Raw genomic sequence first — 21,367 nt, 5'->3', positions numbered from 1 at the left:
TTTGTAATAATTGTTCATTAGCCTACTTTATTATTTACTGATAAATCAACACATTTATTAATTTATTATATAATACATTTAAAATGAAGGTATTTAAATTCTATGACAAAACAACACATTTATTATTTTGAACATTTGTTACTTTATTTTTTTATAAGAAATAAACGCATTGATTTCTCGGTTAAATGTATTTCTACCAGAAAGACTCGGGAGAAAAAAATGATATAACAAGTGTAAATTTATTAATAGCAAGCATAATTTTATTAGCAAGCAATGCGAGGGTAACGGAATCTGCAAATCCCGCCTGAAGATGAAGGCAGGGGCGCAGCCGACCCCCTGGAGGTAAAGGAAGGGACCATCCTGGTGGTGGTGGGGAGGATGGATGGAAAGAACCATCATGGAGGTGGTTGGGGAGGATGGAGGTAATTGGCGCCGTCAGTATCTGCGAACTCAGACGAATGTAAGTACCATTCTTTTATACTGAGAGTGTTAACACATGATTGGTTAGAAGTGAGTTAATACATGACGCGCTGATTGAGTCTTCCTGGCAGAACTTAAAGGTGGTATCAGTGATTTCAGGCCCAAAAAATATTTTTATCACAGTCATCTAATCTTTATAACGATCCGCTAGCTGCCCGCCCCATAAGCATGCCGTCAAAAAAACGCGTCTCTGTAGGCAGCCTAGGCTCTGAGATCTGCACACAAAAACAAATGGTTTAGCCAAACACTCAAAACCAAAACAAATAGTGTTCCAACCAATCACCGACAGGGGGAGGGTGTTGTGAGGTTTTGAGCCAGCTTTTTCTTCAGCTCTGACTTTGTGTGCAGCCGTGCACGAGCACAAAACCTCACAACACCCTCCCCCTGTCGGTGATTAGTGTGCAGATCTCAGAGCCTAGGCTGCCTACAGAGACGCGTTTTTTTGACGGCATGCTTATGGGGCGGGCAGCTAGCGGATCGTTAGGAAAGATTAGATGACTGTGATAAAAATATTTTTGGGCCTGAAATCACTGATACCACCTTTAACGCTAAGCTTACATTTACAAAGTTTATTATGACAAAATAGAATATTTACTTGTTTATTATTATAAGAAATAAATGCATATATCTATGACATATCTATGACAAAATATCACATTATTTTTAATAATTATATATTTAGTTTCATAATACATAAACTTATTATTTATCAATAAATAAATGTATAAATAAATGTATTTTATTAAAGAAAATGTATTTATTTGATAATAAATGAATAAATGCATTGGTTTTTCAGTAAATAATACATTTATAAATCAATGCATTTAAAAAAAACGTTATTTATAACAAAATAACACAATTATTATTTGTAATACATACATACAACATATTTTTTATGATATAGATTTATTTTCTTTTATTTATTACGTTTTTGTTGTTGTTGTTTTTTTTTGGCAGTTGTCCTGCCATGTAACACCATAAATTTTAGATATGAAATCACCATAAACTTGTACACCACTATACATAATACATTATTTTTTTCCCCAGATTTGTTTAAACTTCTGATATACAACTTTCACCATGCATCAAAATGCTTCTGCATATGGAGCAGAATATTGTTTAAACTATCCTAAAATCAGACGGCGGCACCCCCGAGTCTGATGTGGATCGTGCTCTGAAGCCCTTCTGTTTTTCATTGAGGCTCGTATCTCAGTTCCAGCACTTTCATTATGTCTGTGGGTTGGAGCTCTGCGTTTAGACATGTGGCCCGTGCAGGCAGTGCGCTCATGATTAGAGACCAATCTTGGGTGATGAGTTTTGTGGGCTCATCGGGGGTTAAGATTAATCCTTGAATTGCAATGGTGGGACAGGACAAGTGCCCAAAGAGAATAGCAGTACACTAAAAAAAGTCAGAAATACTTAATGTATAACACAGTGAAGCACAAACAGCTTGGGTTGTACAAACTAAACCATTTTTGCTTTAGCAAGCTGTACTTCCCTCTACTTTTTAACTGTAGTCTCGCTAACATTAAAACTGACAGTTTCAAATGGGAATTTCCATTTTGATGTTCTAAACAATATGACTGTGTAGATTGCATAATTTAGTAATAACTGAAATAGCTGTAGCCCTCCCACACTGCCTTCAGATCTTTGAAGCATTTAATTTAATTGAAAATGAATACACCACAAAATGTACTAGCCAAAAGGTAACTTGTGTATTAAATCTTAAAGATAAGACGAGTGCAATATAGGACTAAGAATTACATCAGTCAGATGCAAGATAACATTAATACTTTACATTCTCATCAGAACCATATGTGACATCATTCCAGTGTCACACACACAGAGAATACACCCTGCTCGCCACAGCAACTGTAATTTATGACTAGCGTCTAATTAAGTCTGAGGTTTTGTGAATATTGGCTCCGGGGAGAGTTTAGTGCATAACAAACTTAAATAAACAAAACTAACATAAAGCATTGCAAATTATGTTATTGATATATATATATATATATATATATATATATATATATATATATATATATATATATACAGTATACACACTCACACACACAATGAAATTTATGACTAGCATCTAATTAAGGAGTAGTCCGAGGCTTTGTATTATATTGTGTGTATATATATATATATATATATATATATATATATATATATATATATATATATATATATATATATATATATATATATATATGTTACCGGCAAAGTGTGAAATCCCGGTATTGTATAGAATGCCTGATGGTTTTTGGCAAAAATACATTACCTAATTCTATACATTACCATTCTATAGAATGCCGGATTACACACTTTGCCGGTAACATATATATGAATTGTAATGCTTCATGGAATTGGAAAATTAGTACATTTACCATGGTAATAGTGAAATTTCGTTTTCTATAATTTCCCAGTTAACATGGATTTGTCAACATGCCATTTCTTTTTGTTTCTAGCAGACTTAATCTGTATCTCTAACATATTTATTCACAATTCGGGGTGTGTTTTATTTTTTAGATGAAAAAATAAAACAATGTTCACCCGGTCCATTAGGAATCGTATAGTCAGTGAAACCTCATGTCACAAGGATCTTCTTACCGAATGCCTTAAAGGGTTAGTTCGCCCCAAAAATTAAAATTCTGTCTTAATTACTCACCCTCATGTCGTTCCAAATCCGTGAGACTTTCATTCATATTCGAAACACAAATAAAGATTTTTCTGAGAGCTTTCTGTCCCTCCATTGACAGTTTACGCAACTACCACTTTGACACTTCAAAAAGTTCATAAAGAGATGATAAAACTAATCCATATGAATTGAGCGTTTTAGTCCAAAATTGTCTAAAGAGACTCGATTGCTTTATATGATGAACAGATTGAATTTAGGCTTTTATTCACATATAAACATTGATCAGTGAACATAAACAGAAGCTCAACCAAAGCGTGAGCTTTCGCAATGAGGTTCATTCTCGGGTTATGCAGAACGTTTGAGCTCCAGCAAGAACCAATGAGGTTCATTCTCATTAACATGAAATCATGCTTAAACTGATTTGGTTTATTGTGATTATAAAAACGCAAAAGCTGTGATTATCTTTTATGCGCAGCTTGTCATTGATGTACGGCGCTGTAAACGCTGCTCCATGTGAAAGCACTGTGAGTTTGAGTCACTTATAACGTGAATTTGTAAAAGCAACACGCGTCAAACGTCTTTCTAAACACGAGAAGCATTTACGAACTTCTAGTCCAAGACAACATTTAAAAACTCAATCAAAGCATTTCAGGGGATTTCCTGTAATGACGCATGTTGTCTACTTCTGCAGTGGGGCATATTTTGAGTGTTTGCGTGTGAGCGCCCTCTGGCGTTCAGATGGAGCCGCATTTACTACTGATCACAGAGCCGTGTTTCACTGACAAGCTGCATATAAAATAATCGCAGCCTGTGCCAAATCGCGTGCGGTTTCATTTCGATTAATCGTGCAGCCCTAATTCTCATAATACGCAGCAAGTTTGAGCTTCAGCAAAAACCAATGAGGTTCATTCTTGTGTTACACAGCATGTTTGAGCTTCCGCAATGAGGTTTGTTCGAACTTCTCACGCGTCAAGCAGTGGTAGTTGCGTAGACTGTGAACAGAGGGACAGAAAGCTCTCAGATTTCATAAAAAAAAAACTTTATTTGTGTTCCGAAGATGAACGAAAGTCTCTCGGGTTTGGAACGGCAAGAGGGTGAGAGATTAATGAGAGAATTTTCATTTTTTGGTGAAATATCCCTTTAATTAGGCTACAAGGTTCAGGCCACTTGTGCGCGTGTACACTGAACACACACAGGATGAAAACACATAAAACATGGAAAACCACATAATCACCTTGTTAATTACACCCTCATAAACTGACTATCAAAGCTTCACCACAGGGTATAATCACAGATCAGCATGACGTGTCCATAGCATCAAACAAATATTTCATATCTAACACGAATGGGAGTTATTTTCCAATGTGGCAGATTATTTAGCCATTATAAGCAATAAACAGTGCTGAGTAGACATGTAAGAAATATTTGACTGGCTGTGTATCTAAATAATACTCAAAATGTCAACTAGTACGTTAAACAATGATTATACATAATGAGAGGTTCTTTCGAAGGTTGCTGTGTGTCATGTCAGAAAACGTAACTTTTAATTTTTGATTTCGCCTAGCAACGCCAAGGTCACGGGTTCGATTCCCTCGGAACGCACACTGGGGAAAAAAATGTTTAGAATAAACACACTTAATTTGCTCTGGATAAAGGTTATGATTATTTGTGGCATATAAAATATACCTTATAATTCACATGTCTCAGCTTTTGAAGACACTTTTGAAGACGATGCGTGATAGCGTGAAAATCTTTTAGTTCAGTCACTAAACCAACAGCGCCTTCTGCTGGAATTAGTCTTAGTTTTTTAACCAAATGGCGAGCACAAACAGCATTTTGTTTTCTGTGCCATTATACTTCGATTGTACATCAAATTACATTTTAATTATTACAAAAACATTTATGAAATTAAATAACAACAACGATTATAACCTTTGTCAGGTTAGACGCCATTTTGAATTTAACGCAGAAGAAAACGAGGCTGTGAGAGACAGACCAGACGTTATACTGTAGTCTTTACAATGGCACGCACAGATCACGTAATTTTCACAACTTTTAAAACTGTTTACGGAGGGTTTTTTTCCGAGAGACTTTTCACCAGCTGAACAATAGGATTGTTGTTAAACAACAGTACAAGAATTCACTGAAACAGTAATTCTGTCCCTCACAGGGTCGTTTTCATTTGTGTCAAAAGTTAAATATGACTCTACCCTGACTAAAGTCTATACCCCGTTTCACAGACAAGACTTACTAATCCCAGACTAAAATACATGTTTGGCTGTTTTAACTGAAAGCAATTTGTCTTGAAATATGTCAGTGCCATTGTTGTCTCAAGATGCACACTAGAACGTACCATTATTTTACAAGGGTTTTTGGTGCGGGTAACAGGGCTGACATTAAATCAGGGGACACGTTACAATTATTTATATTTCAAATAATGTATACTTATGCCAAAACATTGCTTAACAATGAGACTATACTAAATATATTATGCAAATGTGATTTTTGTATAATTTTGCAAATTAAAAGTCCTGCTGAATAGGAACAATCATAGTGAGGGACAGGCCAAAATCCTTACCAGCATAAATGTAATTTTAATGATTTAATATAATATTAAATTGACTTTAATGTAATGTAATATTGAGGAAGTAATACATATTATTAATGTGTTTTTAAATCAAAAATTTATGTTTTGTTATAGTAATTCTGTCTGATTATATCTTAGGGACACAAAAGGCACAGATTTCGTGGAATGACCCAGTAATGCGTTTTTTCTAAGGTACGTTTTTAAAAGTTAAGGCCCACTCTGAAAGGTCTGTTAAACCAGGCCATCGTGTATTATACATGAGCTTAGTTGGCACAACATTGTCTTTGTTTACAGACAAGTTAGACTTGGCATCAGAATGTATTGTTTGGTGAAATTTAGATACAAGAAATATTTTTAATAAATGGAAAATTTTTGTTTTATAGTCTTCATGAAACTAGTCTTTATTTGAAATTATTACACAGCTTCTGGTTTCTGTATGCAACTCTGATTGGCCAATCATAAACATTTAATGAACACAGAATGAATATCTTATGGAAAAAATAATAATATCATCCACAAGTAATAAAAAAAGACTCCATATGCAACGTAAAACAAGTAATAGTGTGAAATCCACTGGTCTCAGCTCAGTCACTCTTAAACCAACAATCATTACAGCATGCAAATAATACAAAATAACATCCTGTACTTATATGCCAGGGTAAAGAGTTTTTTTTAAATAGTTTAACCAAAAGTTAATGATCACTGCAGGCAGACAAGTGGACCTCACTAAGCAATTGCAGGAAAATTTTACTTTTTAACATACAGTGGTCTGAAAATCTATCACAGAGTAAAACAGAAACATGTTAAAATCACTCTGGACCTTTTTTTTTTTTTTTTCAGTACTCATTGTTAGAAAATTAGCATTATAGCAAGTGTGTTTGCTCTGAAAGCATCCAGCTAAAAAGCAGTTGACATTTATTTAGTCCAGCTGACTTTGGGAATGTCATAATGCTCTGTCAGTGAGTCCAGGTGTCGGTTGAAATCCTGTAACATAAAGAAACATTCACAAATTAATTAAAACACACAATCGTAACTGAAAATATGAATATAAACATCATTGACCTTACCTCAACTCTTCTCTTATGCGTTTTGGAGGCCTTCTTCAAAATTCTTTCCATTTGCTAATAACAAAAATGACAAAGAAATAATGAATATCACTTTATAATCCAATAGCAAGACGAAACTCACAATTTATTACTTAGAATTCAAAATAAATCACAGAAATACAATTAGTATTCATATACGGCACTAAAACAATATTTGACAAATATAAAAAGTAATAAATACCCTTTTTTCTTGGATTTTGTCGAATGAAATCTGTGCTGGCGTCCTTTTGTCAACATAAACTTTCTTAGTGCCGTTTTCATTTTGACTGGACATAGCCTGGTCCTCTAAGGCCATAGCCTGCTCCTCTAAACGCTTCCTTTCCTTTTCCTTCTTCTTTTTTCTAAAGAAAAAAACCCCAAAAGAAGTAAAACTGCAAACACAATAACAACTGGAACATCAACACAAAGCTAGCATAACAGCTAACGGCTGTCGTGACAGGTAACGCCAACATTTTCCCACAACAAATAACAGCTAAAATGTTTTGATGTTTAGAAAAGCATGACAATAAACAAATACATACTTTTTACTTGCTAAAGAGACTCCTTTCAGGTTTAAAGACCCTTTCTGGACAGATTTGTACTCCGACATGTTGGCTTGCTTTCGTCTGACCAACAGACGGTCGGTGGTGTTTATAACTTATCCTCGGTCTTACTGCCCTCTACAGGACAGGAATGACAAGATATAGATTAATAATCTGTTTTTACATTTTATTTCCTTATATGTTGCACCTTTGTGTTTGTTATGTGACACTGAATGTTAGTTATACATTTTTTGACTTAAGTTTCTGAAGTTTTTGACTGAAGAAACTGAAGTTTCTAGATATGACCGTACGCCAAACGCGCATGCGTGTTCCAGAATCATCCGGAAATACGTCTCACGTACATGTACACTTCAGACAGCATGGTGGAAGATCCGATGAGGCACAATGGCACATATTGTACTACATTCTATGAAGAGGATACATTTGCCTGTTCTGAATGCTTATAACGAGCATTTTGTCAACACTTTTTTTATTCAATGCCGTAGTTATGCTAAAAAACCAGGTAAGGTTTATTTTGTACCTATTACATATGTCTTCTGACCTTGGAGGACCAATTTTCAAAACATTTGCTTTTATATAATATTATTATGTTTATATTGGTTTGCATTCATATTTTAAATATATTTTCTTAATAAAGTATTATTTTGTCTCTTGTAGTAATGAAAGGAAAAGGTAAAGGAATGGCAAAGGAAGTTCTTAAGGGTCCAGAAGTGTGCAAGGATCCAGTGAGACTTTGCACGCATGCAGTTGGAGTCAACATCTTGAAACAGGGCGAAGACCCTCTTATTAAACCCAAGGAGGAGTATCCAGAATGGTATGATGAGGTGTATTTTACTTTGTGCTTTATAATGCATTTATTGCATCTCAGATTAGCTAGAAAAATAACATGTTTGTAACTCAAGTTGCATTTGTTGTCCCGTGTCTTCAGGCTGTTTCAGTTGGACCTCGGCCCACCCAAAAAACTCAATGAACTGGAACCAGACAGTTGGGAATACTGTAAGCTTTTAAGGAAGGAGCATATTTGGAGACATAACAAACTGCATAAAGGCAAAAAGATGTAGAGGGAATGGACAGAATGCTTATGCTTCTTTGAGAGCAAAGCCTGGGTGAACCTTTGCTTTCCCAGCAGGCACAGCGGACATTGCCAAATTTGCTGGTGTGTTGGTTCTCCTGTTTCTGAGGATCAAGTGGTTGTATTTTTGCTAGTTTTGTTGTCATTCTTTATATTACTATTGTTGTCGTTTTGTTATTGGTCTCATTTCAGTCACATGAACAAATAAAATTCTGATGCCATCATCAATGTGCAATGTCAAAAAGTGTCTTTTTAAAAAAAGAAATATTGTGGAAATATTTAACTATAAAAAAATCATTTCTATATTATATTTTCTAGTTATGGCCTGCATCTGTCTGTACGTATGTCTATCTATCATCCATCTGTTTGTCTACCTGTCTGTATCTATCTATCATCTATCTATCTATCTATCGATTATCCGTCTGTCTGTCTTTCTATTCGTCTGTATCTATCATCTGTCTGTATCATTCGTCTGTATGTCTATCTTTTCGTCTATTTCTATCTCTGTCTTCAGAGATGGGCATAAATACATGGAAATGTATTTAAAATACAAAATACTGTGTGAAGAAATGTATTTAAATACAAATACAGTATTTTGAAAATACACAAAATGCATGTGAAATTGGCCATCCAGGTATAGGTCACAGTGAATGAAGAAACTACATAGGCCTACTGACTTTTCTTTCTTTCTGGCAATTGCAAATAAACTTATGCAAAATAGCAGCCCTTTATATACTAACTTCTGGTTACAATGTAGGCTATTACTTGTGGTGAACTCTATTAAAAAATTCATACTGTATGTAAAACTGGGGGAATCTTTTCTGCTATCTAGCAAAGAATATGGATGGGCGATATGACCAAAATCTCAATTTTACTTCACAGTAACAATATCATGGTTTCACAATTCTCAATATCAGTTTTGATTCCACAGCATAAACTTTTTTTTTTTAAAGTAATTTTGCTTATGTTTATTTTATGTAGGGCTGTCAAAAGATTATTCGCGATTAATCGCATCCAAAATAAAAGTTTGTGTTTACATAATATATGTGTGTGTACTGTGTATAATTATTTTGTATATATAAATACACACACATGCATGTATATATTTAAGAAATATTTGCATACATATACTGTATATATTTATTATATATAATTTATATTATATATAAATATAATTTTTTATATATATAAATTACACATTTTTTCTTAAATATATACAAGCATGTGTGTGTATTTATATATACAAATTTAATTATACACAGTACACACACATATATTATTTAAACACAAACTTTTATTTTGGATGCGATTAATCGCGATTAATCTTTTGACAGCCCTAATTTTATGTTTATTTTATTTGTTTCTCTAAGCTTATTAAAATTAGAAAGTGTATCTAAAATTTAAAATTAGATTTAATTTAGATTCATTTGACACTATTTACCCCTTTTTGATTATTATTTTTATGCACAGTAAAACTAAAAGCTGAAGATTTTTGTGGAGTATCATTCATCAGTGCTTCTTTTTCCACTCCAACGTTCCAATAATTCCTGCCCTCTAAAAGCTGCACGGATATTTGCTTACCCCACAAATAGGCCCATCTATGTACGGTTTAGAAAAAGTTCCATCAATTCAAACTTTATATCATCGCTATGATATGTAGTGTCATATCACCCAGCCCTAACATGCAGTAATGCTTTGAACACATTTGACAAGCTAAAAATCAAACTATTCTTTCTTTTATACTTTCATGTTAACTGAAGTGAATAATTGTCACGTGAATTACAGAAAACAAAGGGAGGACTCAAATGCAAAGGGAAAATAATTTATTTACAAAAGAAACACTAAACACAAAACAAAACCCACGAGGGGGAAAACATAACTAAATACAAAACAACTTCAAAAACGAACATACCAAAAGGGGTCACGGGAGAACAGGAGACGTGTACAAGACAACGATCCGACACAGACTGCAAACACAAAGGAACTTATAAAAGGGACAAATCAGGCAGGTAATAAGGAACAACAGGTGGGGCAAATGAAACCAATAATGAGATAACAAGGAGGGTGGGGTCAAACAGTGACAGGAACACAAACACCACATGTGCTACACAAGACAGGACAGGCATGTGACATTACCCCCTCCTTAAGGAGCGGCTACCAGACGCTCCACAAGGGACGGGAGGGACAGACCAGGGCGGGACGGGAGGGACAGACCAGGGCGGGACGGGAGGGACAGACCAGGGCGGGACGGGAGGGACAGACCAGGGCGGGACGGGAGGGACAGACCAGGGCGGGACGGGAGGGACAGACCAGGGCGGGACGGGAGGGACAGACCAGGGCGGGACAGGGGGAACAGGAAAGACAGACCAGGGTGGGACAGGGGAAACAGGAAAGACAGACCAGGGGGGGACAGGGGGAACAGGAAAGACAGACCAGAGTGGGACAAGGGGAACAAGAGAGACAGACCAGGGTGGGGCAGGAAAAATGAACAGTTCTGGAGGCCAGGGTGGAGCCGAGAGTCCATCGGACGGCCAGGGCGGAACAGAGAGTCCATCGGGCGGCCAGGGCGGAGACTTTCCCTCGGGCGGCCAGGGCGGAGACTTTCCCTCGGGCGGCCAGGGCGGAGACTTTCCCTCGGGCGGCCAGGGCGGAGACTTTCCCTCGGGCGGCCAGGGCGGAGACTTTCCCTCGGGCGGCCAGGGCGGAGACTTTCCCTCGGGCGGCCAGGGCGGAGACTTTCCCTCGGGCGGCCAGGGCGGAGACTTTCCCTCGGGCGGCCAGGGCGGAGACTTTCCCTCGGGCGGCCAGGGCGGAGACTTTCCCTCGGGCGGCCAGGGCGGAGACTTTCCCTCGGGCGGCCAGGGCGGAGACTTTCCCTCGGGCGGCCAGGGCGGAGACTTTCCCTCGGGCGGCCAGGGCGGAGACTTTCCCTCGGGCGGCCAGGGCGGAGACTTTCCCTCGGGCGGCCAGGGCGGAGACTTTCCCTCGGACGGCCAGGGCGGAGACCTTCCCTCGGGCGGCCAGGGCAGGGACCTTCCCTCGGGCGGCCAGGGCGGAGACTCTCCCTCGGGCGGCCAGGGCGGAGACTTTCCCTCGGGCGGCCAGGGCGGAGACCTTCCCTCGGGCGGCCAGGGCGGAGACCCTCCCTCGGGCGGCCAGGGAACAGGCACCGGCTCAGGAACAGACATCACCGGCTCGAGCACTGGAACTGGCACCACCGTCTCGGGCACTGGAACTGGCACCACCGGCTCGGGCACTGGAACTGGCACCACCGGCTCGGGCACTGGAACTGGCACCACCGGCTTGGGCACCGGAACTCGCACCACCGGCTCGGGCACTGGAACTGGCTCGGGCACTGGAACTGGCACCACCGGCTCAGGCACTGGAACAGACACCACCGGCTCGGGCACTGGAACTGGCACCACCGGTTCAGGAACAGACACCACCGGCCCAGGAACAGACACCACCGGCCCAGGAACAGACACCACCGGCCCAGGAACAGACACCACCAGCCCAGGAACAGACACCACCGGTCTAAGTGTGTGCGTAGACCACACACACCACATGGCTGTGGCCATAATGGCCAGTGTCGCGGTCACTGAGGGCGCAGGAACAGACGCCTCCGGCTCCGGCTCAGGAACTGGCACCACCGGCTCGGGCACTGGAACTGGCTCGGACACTGGAACTGGCACCACCGGCTCGGGCACTGGAACTGGCTCGGGCACTGGAACTGGCACCACCGGCTCGGGCACTGGAACTGGCACCACCGGCTCGGGCACTGGAACTGGCACCACCGGCTCGGGTACTGGAACTCGCACCACCGGCTCGGGTACTGGAACTCGCACCACCGGCTCGGGTACTGGAACTCGCACCACCGGCTCGGGCACTGGAACTGGCACCACCGGCTCGGGAACTGGCACCACCGGCCCAGGAACAGACACCACCGGCCCAGGAACAGACACCACCGGCCCAGGAACAGACACCACCGGTCCAAGTGTGTGCGTAGCCCACACACACCACATGGCTGTGGTCATAATGGCCAGTGATGCGGTCACTGAGGGCTCAGAAACAGACACAGAAACAGACACAAGCACAGGCACAGACTCAGGAACAGACACTGGCTCAGGAACTGGAACAGACACAGACACTGGCTCCGGCTCAGGAACTGGAACTGGAACAGACACTGGCTCCGGCTCAGGAACTGGAACTGGAACAGACACTGGCTCCGGCTCAGGAACAGACACTGGCTCCGGCTCAGGAACAGACACTGGCTCCGGCTCAGGAACAGACACTGGCTCCGGCTCAGGAACAGACACTGGCTCCGGCTCAGGAACAGACACTGGCTCCGGCTCAGGAACAGACACTGGCTCCGGCTCAGGAACAGACACTGGCTCCGGCTCAGGAACAGACACTGGCTCCGGCTCAGGAACAGACACTGGCTCCGGCTCAGGAACAGACACTGGCTCCGGCTCAGGAACAGACACTGGCTCCGGCTCAGGAACAGACACTGGCTCCGGCTCAGGAACAGACACTGGCTCCGGCTCAGGAACAGACACTGGCTCCGGCTCAGGAACAGACACTGGCTCCGGCTCAGGAACAGACACTGGCTCCGGCTCAGGAACAGACACTGGCTCCGGCTCAGGAACAGACACTGGCTCCGGCTCAGGAACAGACACTGGCTCCGGCTCAGGAACAGACACTGGCTCCGGCTCAGGAACAGACACTGGCTCCGGCTCAGGAACAGACACTGGCTCCGGCTCAGGAACAGACACTGGCTCCGGCTCAGGAACAGACACTGAAGGTTTGAAGGGCGTCTCCAGGATCCGAGCTAAACGCTCTAAATAGCCGATCAGTGCCCCCCCGGCCATGAGAATGGGCATCTCCCGATCTGTCTCCGACTGGGCAGACGTGGCTTGAACCATCTCTGGCTGGGCAGATGTGACCTGAACAGTCTCTGACTGGGCAGACGGAACGTGAACAGTCTCAGGTTGGGCCACTAGACTCGGGACCACCAGACTCGGGACCACCAGACTCGGGACCACCGGAACAGGGACCACCGGAACAGGGACCACCGGAACAGGGACCACCGGAACAGGGACCACCGGACTCGGGATCGCTGGAACAGGGACCACCGGAACAGAGACCACCGACATAGCCACGGAGGGGTTCTTTCCTCTCCTCCTCCGTTTCGGAACCACCGGAACTGGGACCACCGGAACTGGGTCGAGGAGGGGCCAGAGTGGAGAGTGGTCCTGAAATTCCTCTCGCCCACCTCCTCTACTGCGGCCTCCACGGGTCCCGCGAAATATGACCAACCGGGTCCCCTCAAAACTTTGCCTCCTCTCCCGCTCGGTGGCTGGGGAAGAGACCCTTTGCTGAGTCCTTGACATGGTCGGATCGTTCTGTCACGTGAATTACAGAAAACAAAGGGAGGACTCAAATGCAAAGGGAAAATAATTTATTTACAAAAGAAACACTAAACACAAAACAAAACCCACGAGGGGGAAAACATAACTAAATACAAAACAACTTCAAAAACGAACATACCAAAAGGGGTCACGGGAGAACAGGAGACGTGTACAAGACAACGATCCGACACAGACTGCAAACACAAAGGAACTTATAAAAGGGACAAATCAGGCAGGTAATAAGGAACAACAGGTGGGGCAAATGAAACCAATAATGAGATAACAAGGAGGGTGGGGTCAAACAGTGACAGGAACACAAACACCACATGTGCTACACAAGACAGGACAGGCATGTGACAATAATGCACTATTTTAACTTTAATCAACAAGTAGAATTGATCATGACATTCTCACCTTATAAAAAGAAAAGAAAAAATCGCTGATCCAATGTTGAGCTAGTGAATGTCTGAACAAGTTGATGCACAAAATCAGTACCCTGATAAAGAGGTTGACTGGCAAAAAGTATTAAATGTATGTATTTAAATACAAATCTATTCATCTGTATCTATCATCTATCTCGGTCTATTTATCATCTATCTGTCTATCTGTTTGCCTGTATCTGTCTTTATGTCTATATCTATTTTTCATCCGTCTGTCTATCAATAATCTTTCTGTCTATCTCTATCTGTATGTGTCTATCAGTCTATATTTATATCTAATAATTATAATCTATCTATCTATCTATCTATCTATCTATCTATCTATCTATCTATCTATCTATCTATCTATCTATCTATCTATCTATCTATCTATCTATCTATCTATCTATCTATAATTATAATGTATCTATCTGTCTGTTGATCTATCTAGGTTATGTGAGTTAATATGTGAGGGTTGCACCTCTTCTTCAGCAGGAGTGACTTGTCATGATGTCTTGCTGCTATAGGTCGAGAGAAGGTGAAAGTAAAAAGCTATTGCTGCGCGTGGTGGGGGTGTGCATGCAAATACATGTTAGAAAGAGGAACTACTGACTGAAAAAGACAGAACTGTGCGGATGTTTACCATATTGATTTGTGGATCCTGATAAGTATTAGTCGCAGTAAATCACTTTCAGGTAAGTTAAACGGATATTTAGAGACCGACTGACTTTAGTGGTAAATCAAGAGTGAATTCAGTGAGATCTTTAATTATCAGTATTTGAGCCTCGGTCACTTTACAATCTGCGTTTTACGAGCCCGGTATAAACTCACTTCCTGGAGTCTCAATTACCGTATAACAGGTAAATATAGCCTACTTTTGTTTGCCTGTTAAGATTAAATTTAATTTTTAAATATTTTGTTTTCAAATGAAATGAAATCTACTAAAAGCTATAATCTTTTTGGAGCTTTGCTGATCATGCATTGCAATGATATCATAGAGCTAATTTTATTTTATTATGCCTTTACGATTGGTTATTTAAACTTACATTTCATTGCCAGTTGTGTCGTGAAATAAAAAGATAGCCTACATTTGGTTCCGTATTTTCATGTTACTATCTATGTTGATTGGTTTTCACTGTTTTATTAACGTACAGGAACAAAGAACGTTTATATAAAATATATATTGAGATTTCTTCTGTTTGAGATTACGGTGTTAATATGATTTAAAAATAATAATAATAATAATAATAATGATAGGCCCTATATTTGGAACAACGACAAATAAGGATTTCAGAGCTGATAAAAAAAGAGAAGTTGTTCACAAATCGAGATTAAAACACGTGTGCAACATTACAGAGATGTACATTTATATTCATGTTTATTTAATACATTTTTGAAAAACGTGTAGTAGCCTATTGTCTACAAAATTTAGATTTAATTACTTTAAGAATGTCAAGCAACGAGCAAGCAAGAAGTTTTAAGATTTGAACTAGATTCCAGTTAATTTACTGTTGTTATTATTATTATATCACACCACCTTTCAATTTGGTGGTCAAAAGCTTTTCAAATATTAGTAATATTTTAAAACATAATTACTCAGCTCAAAATAAAATATTATGCATAATACAATAGGCCCATAAGGTTTTTTTTTTTTTTTTTTTTCAAGAATTGTAGTTTTTGGGATTTTTTTCTTTTTGGACAGTTACACCATGCACCTACACATTTTTGGACTTTAAGCCCCCCAAAAACTACCAGTGTGTGGTGTACATTTTTTAAATTTGGTTTTCATATTTGTTATGTGGGTTTAAAGGCTAGACATTCATCAAATGTTTCCCTTTTGTAGTAAGGTTTGGGTGTTACAGGAATTTATATATATATATTAGGAATTTCATACACTGTCTGTGACAAAGTTCTGTAAAGGTTTGGTTTGGAAAGCTGATTTATAGTTTATTCTGAAAAAATTACAAAAGATGAGCTGTGGGCTGGCTGGGGCATTAATATAATTTTTACTCTAGGTATCATACCTAGAGTTAAAATTATATTGATGCCCCAACGTTTTACTGAATAACTGGAAAAAAAATCCTATCTGACGATAAATTTAAATAAACCTCTTGTTTCTCTTCTCAGGTAATCATTGATCAAATTATGGAGGACAAGAATTTGGGTGTAGAAGACCTTAGTGAGACAGAGCTAAACAGACTTGGTTACATGCTAGACAATCTAGAGTGTGGTTGGAAACAGCTGGCAAAGGCAGTGGCTGAGCAGCCACAATTCTGCTATAGGTAAGTTTGTTATAGGCTAAACTGTGTGGAATAACTAGCCGATATTGTGCATGGTTATGACCGATTCACAATTACAGAATCTCCTTCTTTGCAGTGACAAAGAGCTGACTGACTGCTCAATCAAAGTACTAAGTCCACATGGCAGTCCTGGCCGATACCTGCTTTCCCTCCTCGCAGATAAACGGTGTTCTTTGGCTTTCCTGCTTCAATGCCTGAAGAAAATTGAGCACAGAGAGGCTGTTGGATTTATTACTACACATGGTAGCTAAATATACATATTGGGACACATCTAATCTAATCTAATTCGAGGTGGTAACCCAAAGGGGTGGGTCATATCACCCGGGTGTTATTTGTGTTTTTGGGTAGTGATGGAGCATATTAACATCACACTGCAGCCACAGTGTCAGCCGGTACAAGAGGGAAGTACCGTGGTTCTGAGCTGCAGAGCAGTTGGACCTGTGGAGCTCACCTACCAGTGGTTCAGGGGCAAAGATGAGGTCTGCTGCACTACATTCTGTAACTAAGCCTACTGATTTGAAATGTCACCCTTAGTCTGATTATTTATGTTCTCGGTAGATGCCAGGAGGCAGTGGCCCAGAGCTGGTCCTGAATCCTATAAGTCCATCTCAACAGGGCCATTACATCTGCCGTGTAAGTTCTGGGGACAAGTACATCTTCTCCAAGTGGGTCCATGTACGTCTACTGAGGCCTGGAGGCGCAAGTGCAGGTGTGTGAATATTTCACCTTAAAACTTACTTCAGACTTGAAGGAATCAAACTTCCTTCAACAACAATTGTGTCAATCAGACTATCATCCAGGTGGATGCTGCACATTGGTGGTGGTTGAGGAGATTCCCCCCTTCCATGTAAAGCGCTTTGAGTACCTAGAAAAGCGCTATATAAATGTAACGAATTATTAATTATTATTATCTGCAGGTGCCAGCGGTAGCTACTTCCCTTCTTCAACTAGTGGATTGTATATTATTCAGCAACCCAGGCCTCAAGAGTTGGTGGAGGGAGATACTCTCTATCTCGAATGTGTTGCTCAGGCCAACCCACCTCCACAGTTCCAATGGTTCCTTAACAAACTTCCAATGCCAAAGTGTACTAGAAGCTTCTTAAAGGTACTCATTAAGTTGAATTTTAAGTATCACAGTTGAACGTGTAGAATGATTTATTAGAAAATGCAAAGGGTTATGCCAAAGTTTGGTGTTTGGCTTGTCCACAGATTCCATGCATTACCACAGCGGACAGAGGTACATATACTTGCAGGGTTTACAACCTCTATCATGAAATGTGGAGCGATCAGGTCCAAGTAAACATTGGTAAGGAGCTTGAGACAACATGATCCATAATCATTCCCTTAAATATAAATGATTTTATTTTCATAGCATGGGCTATTTTCCCTCAGGTCCTGGTTCTTCTTCTGATGTCTCATGGGAAACAACTGAAGTGGGTAAGAATGATCTATGTAATTGTATGATTAAGCATATGTACTGATGCTTTCTTGTCACTCACATGCACTTTATGTTTTACAGGTGATTCTGATGCAGGTCCAAGGCAAATGGGGGATTGTTGTGGTAAGTGATAAGGAAATTACTCTTGGTATTTTTTGTATTTATAGGATCTGCTATGTCAATCTTGTCACTTCACAAATTTATAGCCACTGACAAGGTAGCACTGCTTATGGGGAATATGAACTACCTGCATCACCGGCAGCTGAGAGCTCCCATGGCAGATGTGCATGAGTTGACGAACCTTTTACGCCAGTTGGACTTTAAAGTCGTCTCTCTACTGGACCTCAACTGTCAGGAGATGCATAGTGCTGTTACTGAGTTCATCCTGCTGTTGGATCGAGGTGTTTATGGTTAGTTCCTTGTTGTGTCAGTTGGATTTATGCATCTGTAGAATGTTACGCCAATCCTGATTGTTTGTTTATTATATATGTTTGGATCATCTGATCTCTGTCTGCCATTTCAAGGGCTGTTGTACTTTGCTGGTCATGGCTATGAGAACTATGGAAACAGTTTCATGGTACCCATCGATGCTCCAGCCTCTTATACCTTCAAGCACTGTCTCTGGGTGCAGGACGTGTTGCAGCAGATGCAAGAGCGCCAGACGGGACTTAACGTTTTTCTTTTGGACATGTGTCGGAAACGGTGTGGTTTGTCATAAGTTTATTATTTCTGAATGATTGTAATGAATTACTTGAACCTGACTGCAGTTGTGTTGTTCATACAGAAACCCAAATGATGAGAGCATCCCACAACCTGGCCCCTTGAGAGTGACCGCAAACATAGTGTTTGGCTATGCTACGTGAGTCTAATGCAATGACGTAATTTTATTGATGTCTTGAAATTGTGATTGCAATCTTCGCATTCTGGATTCAGGTGTGTTGATGCCGAAGCATTTGAAGTAAATAAAGACGATCTCTCTAATGGAATCTTCATGAGCTTTCTTAAGAAGAGACTGATGGAGCCAGAGAAGGTCACGGTCCTACTTGACAAAGTAGCAGAAGGTTTGGGGTTAAAGATGTTCCCTAGTTATCCACAATTCATTGTTGGTATCAGTGTTTTGTTTGAATTACTTTTCAGACAAGATGTTACAAAATGTGCAAATACTTTTAAGCCACATCTACATCATAAACTTCTCTCAAATTGATAGTGTTGGTCATTTTTGGAAATGTTCACATTTGAACTGCTCTGGGCTGCATTTCCCAAAAGCATGGTGAGCCCAAGTTGATCGTAAAGACCATTACCACCAGTGTTCTCTACGATCATCTTGGTTCACAATGCTTTTGGGAAACGCAGCCCTGGCTAGCAGATAGAATTATTAGATTAAATTCTTGAACGTCAAGTCAAGTCAAGTCATCTTCATTTATATAGCGCTTTTAACAATGTTTTTAAAAAACTTTTGACTGCACAGTTTTACAGAGTTTTTGTCCATTGCAGACATGGGAAGGTGTAAAATCACTCGTGGCCGGCAGGCTCTGGAACTTCGCAGTAATCTCTCAGAGCGTCGTGCCCTGACGGACAGCATTCAAGCTCCAACATGCCAAGTCACAGCGTCAACACGGAACTTACAGTGGGCTATCGCGCACGGTGGGACCTGTTCATAATAAAAACCCTTTAGTTTATATCCTTATGCAAAGTACAATGGCTGTAGATAAAATGCAGAAAATATTGAAACATAATGATTTTGTGTAAATGGTTCCAGTCATCCCACAGAGCCGCTGTCTTCAGTTTAAATGTGGTGTCAAGGTACAGCTTGGTTTCGCTGCAGAGTTCTCAAATATCATGATAATCTACACTCGGATATTGGAGACTCCTAAAGACATTTTGTCATGCTCTGCTCAGCTCTCTGACTTTACAGAGGTAAACTGACATTCTTGTAGATCTGCAAATAATTAATTGAGTTAGTCATGAGAAAATAACATAAAAGATGTATCATTAATTGATTTCCTGTGAATAAGATTCATTACCTTTTCATGCCCCACTTCAACTTGTGTATCTTTGGTAGATTGTCAAAAACATAGCCCAAGACGCATTGTTTTGTATTCAGTTTCGACTGATATCATTTCAGGGACCCGAAATAGACTTGAAGCACAGCAATCAGGAGAGTCTCCGTGAGGCTGGCAGCTTAGTACTGAACCTAGATGATCTACTGCCTTTGGAACAACCTCGGCTCTTTACTCGTATTAGTGCCCTGCAAAGGTTGAAGGTATAGTGTTTCATCTTTGTACAATATGTGCAAAGTATATAATGTATTATATGGAATGCATATTATAAGGCATATCTTGCTTTTCTTGCTTTTCCCCTCACAGAAAGAGCTCTCATTTACTGTGTGTCTACACTACAAGTATGCTAATCTGGATGAAGAGGTCTTGGAAGAGCAAAGGGTCACTGTAGGCAAGCCTCTAGTGTCAAAACTCAACCTCCACGAGCCACGACTCTCTCCTGCTTCCTCCACTGAACTGCAAATGTCCAGTATAATGGAGTCTTCATCCTTCAGTGAAAGCTTCAGAGCTAACCTGTCTGACTCAAACCTTTCCTACACTGGATCTCCATCTGCATCCTGGTCCTACTGTCAGGGACCCAGGGACTCACCCACATACACTGGTTTAAAGAATGAACCTGAGGAAAACATAAGTCCAGAGTTTCTTGAGTCTGAAGAACCTCCTGCCATCAAGAGTTTGCCTAGCGCTTCTTCTGAGGAACTTCCGTTTAAATTTAGTAACTTACCAAATTCCATTTAGCAGGGAAGTGTTCAGGGCGGTGCGTCAGATGCATTACAAACTGTTACAGTTTGTGTATATAATATGTATACAATATGTTTTCCACTCTATCTGCCATGTTACAGAAGCCTAAGAATGTAATATAACTGAGAATGTTGATGTACTCTTACAGCGTACAGTACTGTTTTGTTGATAAATCTACCAGTGCATTAAATTATCTTATTTTGGATTTGTTTGATTTTTCATTAAAATACACCACAAATGATTATGTCTGTGGAAATTATTGTAATGTATCTATCACTTGAATGTCAATAGAATACAATACAAATTACTAATAGAATGTTTTTGTTTTTTACCCACTAAAAGTGCAAGCCTACCTTTTATTTTTTTGGAATAAATGGCTAAATATTATATTAGGTTCCCGCACTCCTGTCATAGTGTACTTAAACAATATATTGCATGTGTGATTGTTATGTATCTATCATATCTGCCTAACGTTAATTAATTTAAATAACTAGGCTATTAAATATATATATATTTTTTTTTTGCAACAATTCTCAGCTGTTCCAAAACTATCAAAACCGATCTCGCACCAAC

General features: G+C 40.3%; 3 protein-coding genes across 5 annotated transcripts; 2 read left to right on the top strand and 1 right to left on the bottom strand.

Moving 5' to 3' along the window:
• Positions 1-5,799: 5,799 nt before the first annotated feature.
• On the bottom strand, positions 5,800-7,668 carry fam32a (family with sequence similarity 32 member A). Its single transcript, XM_081383703.1, has 4 exons — positions 7,336-7,668; positions 6,996-7,155; positions 6,776-6,829; positions 5,800-6,692 (listed from the first exon to the last, which is right to left on the bottom strand). The coding sequence occupies exons 1-4, from the start codon at positions 7,401-7,403 to the stop codon at positions 6,624-6,626; spliced, it is 351 nt and encodes a 116-aa protein (XP_081239829.1). The 5' UTR covers positions 7,404-7,668; the 3' UTR covers positions 5,800-6,623.
• A 21-nt stretch (positions 7,669-7,689) lies between these two features.
• On the top strand, positions 7,690-8,652 carry mrpl54 (mitochondrial ribosomal protein L54). The gene is made up of 3 exons (XM_081383702.1): positions 7,690-7,858; positions 8,014-8,170; positions 8,285-8,652. The coding sequence occupies exons 1-3, from the start codon at positions 7,741-7,743 to the stop codon at positions 8,415-8,417; spliced, it is 408 nt and encodes a 135-aa protein (XP_081239828.1). The 5' UTR covers positions 7,690-7,740; the 3' UTR covers positions 8,418-8,652.
• A 6,163-nt stretch (positions 8,653-14,815) lies between these two features.
• malt2 (MALT paracaspase 2) lies at positions 14,816-20,997 on the top strand. Of its 3 annotated transcripts, none has more exons than XM_081383879.1 (17): positions 14,816-14,950; positions 16,383-16,537; positions 16,632-16,798; positions 16,904-17,034; positions 17,114-17,264; positions 17,473-17,660; positions 17,765-17,861; positions 17,948-17,992; positions 18,075-18,116; positions 18,200-18,394; positions 18,518-18,695; positions 18,778-18,852; positions 18,927-19,054; positions 19,488-19,637; positions 19,753-19,910; positions 20,119-20,256; positions 20,360-20,997. In XM_081383879.1, exons 2-17 carry the CDS (start codon positions 16,401-16,403, stop codon positions 20,789-20,791), a joined length of 2,412 nt encoding a protein of 803 aa, XP_081240005.1. In that variant the 5' UTR covers positions 14,816-14,950; positions 16,383-16,400; the 3' UTR covers positions 20,792-20,997. The 3 variants fall into 3 exon arrangements, with proteins under 3 accessions (XP_081240005.1, XP_081240003.1, XP_081240004.1); XM_081383877.1 differs by having other exon boundaries at positions 18,200-18,403; XM_081383878.1 differs by having other exon boundaries at positions 14,860-15,115; positions 18,200-18,403.
• The last annotated feature ends 370 nt before the right edge of the window (positions 20,998-21,367 follow it).

The sequence above is a fragment of the Scardinius erythrophthalmus genome, assembly GCF_964197995.2.
Source record: "Scardinius erythrophthalmus genome assembly, chromosome: 14".
In the NCBI taxonomy this organism is placed as follows: domain Eukaryota; kingdom Metazoa; phylum Chordata; class Actinopteri; order Cypriniformes; family Leuciscidae; genus Scardinius; species Scardinius erythrophthalmus.
This window is presented reverse-complemented; position numbering and strand designations above follow the sequence as displayed.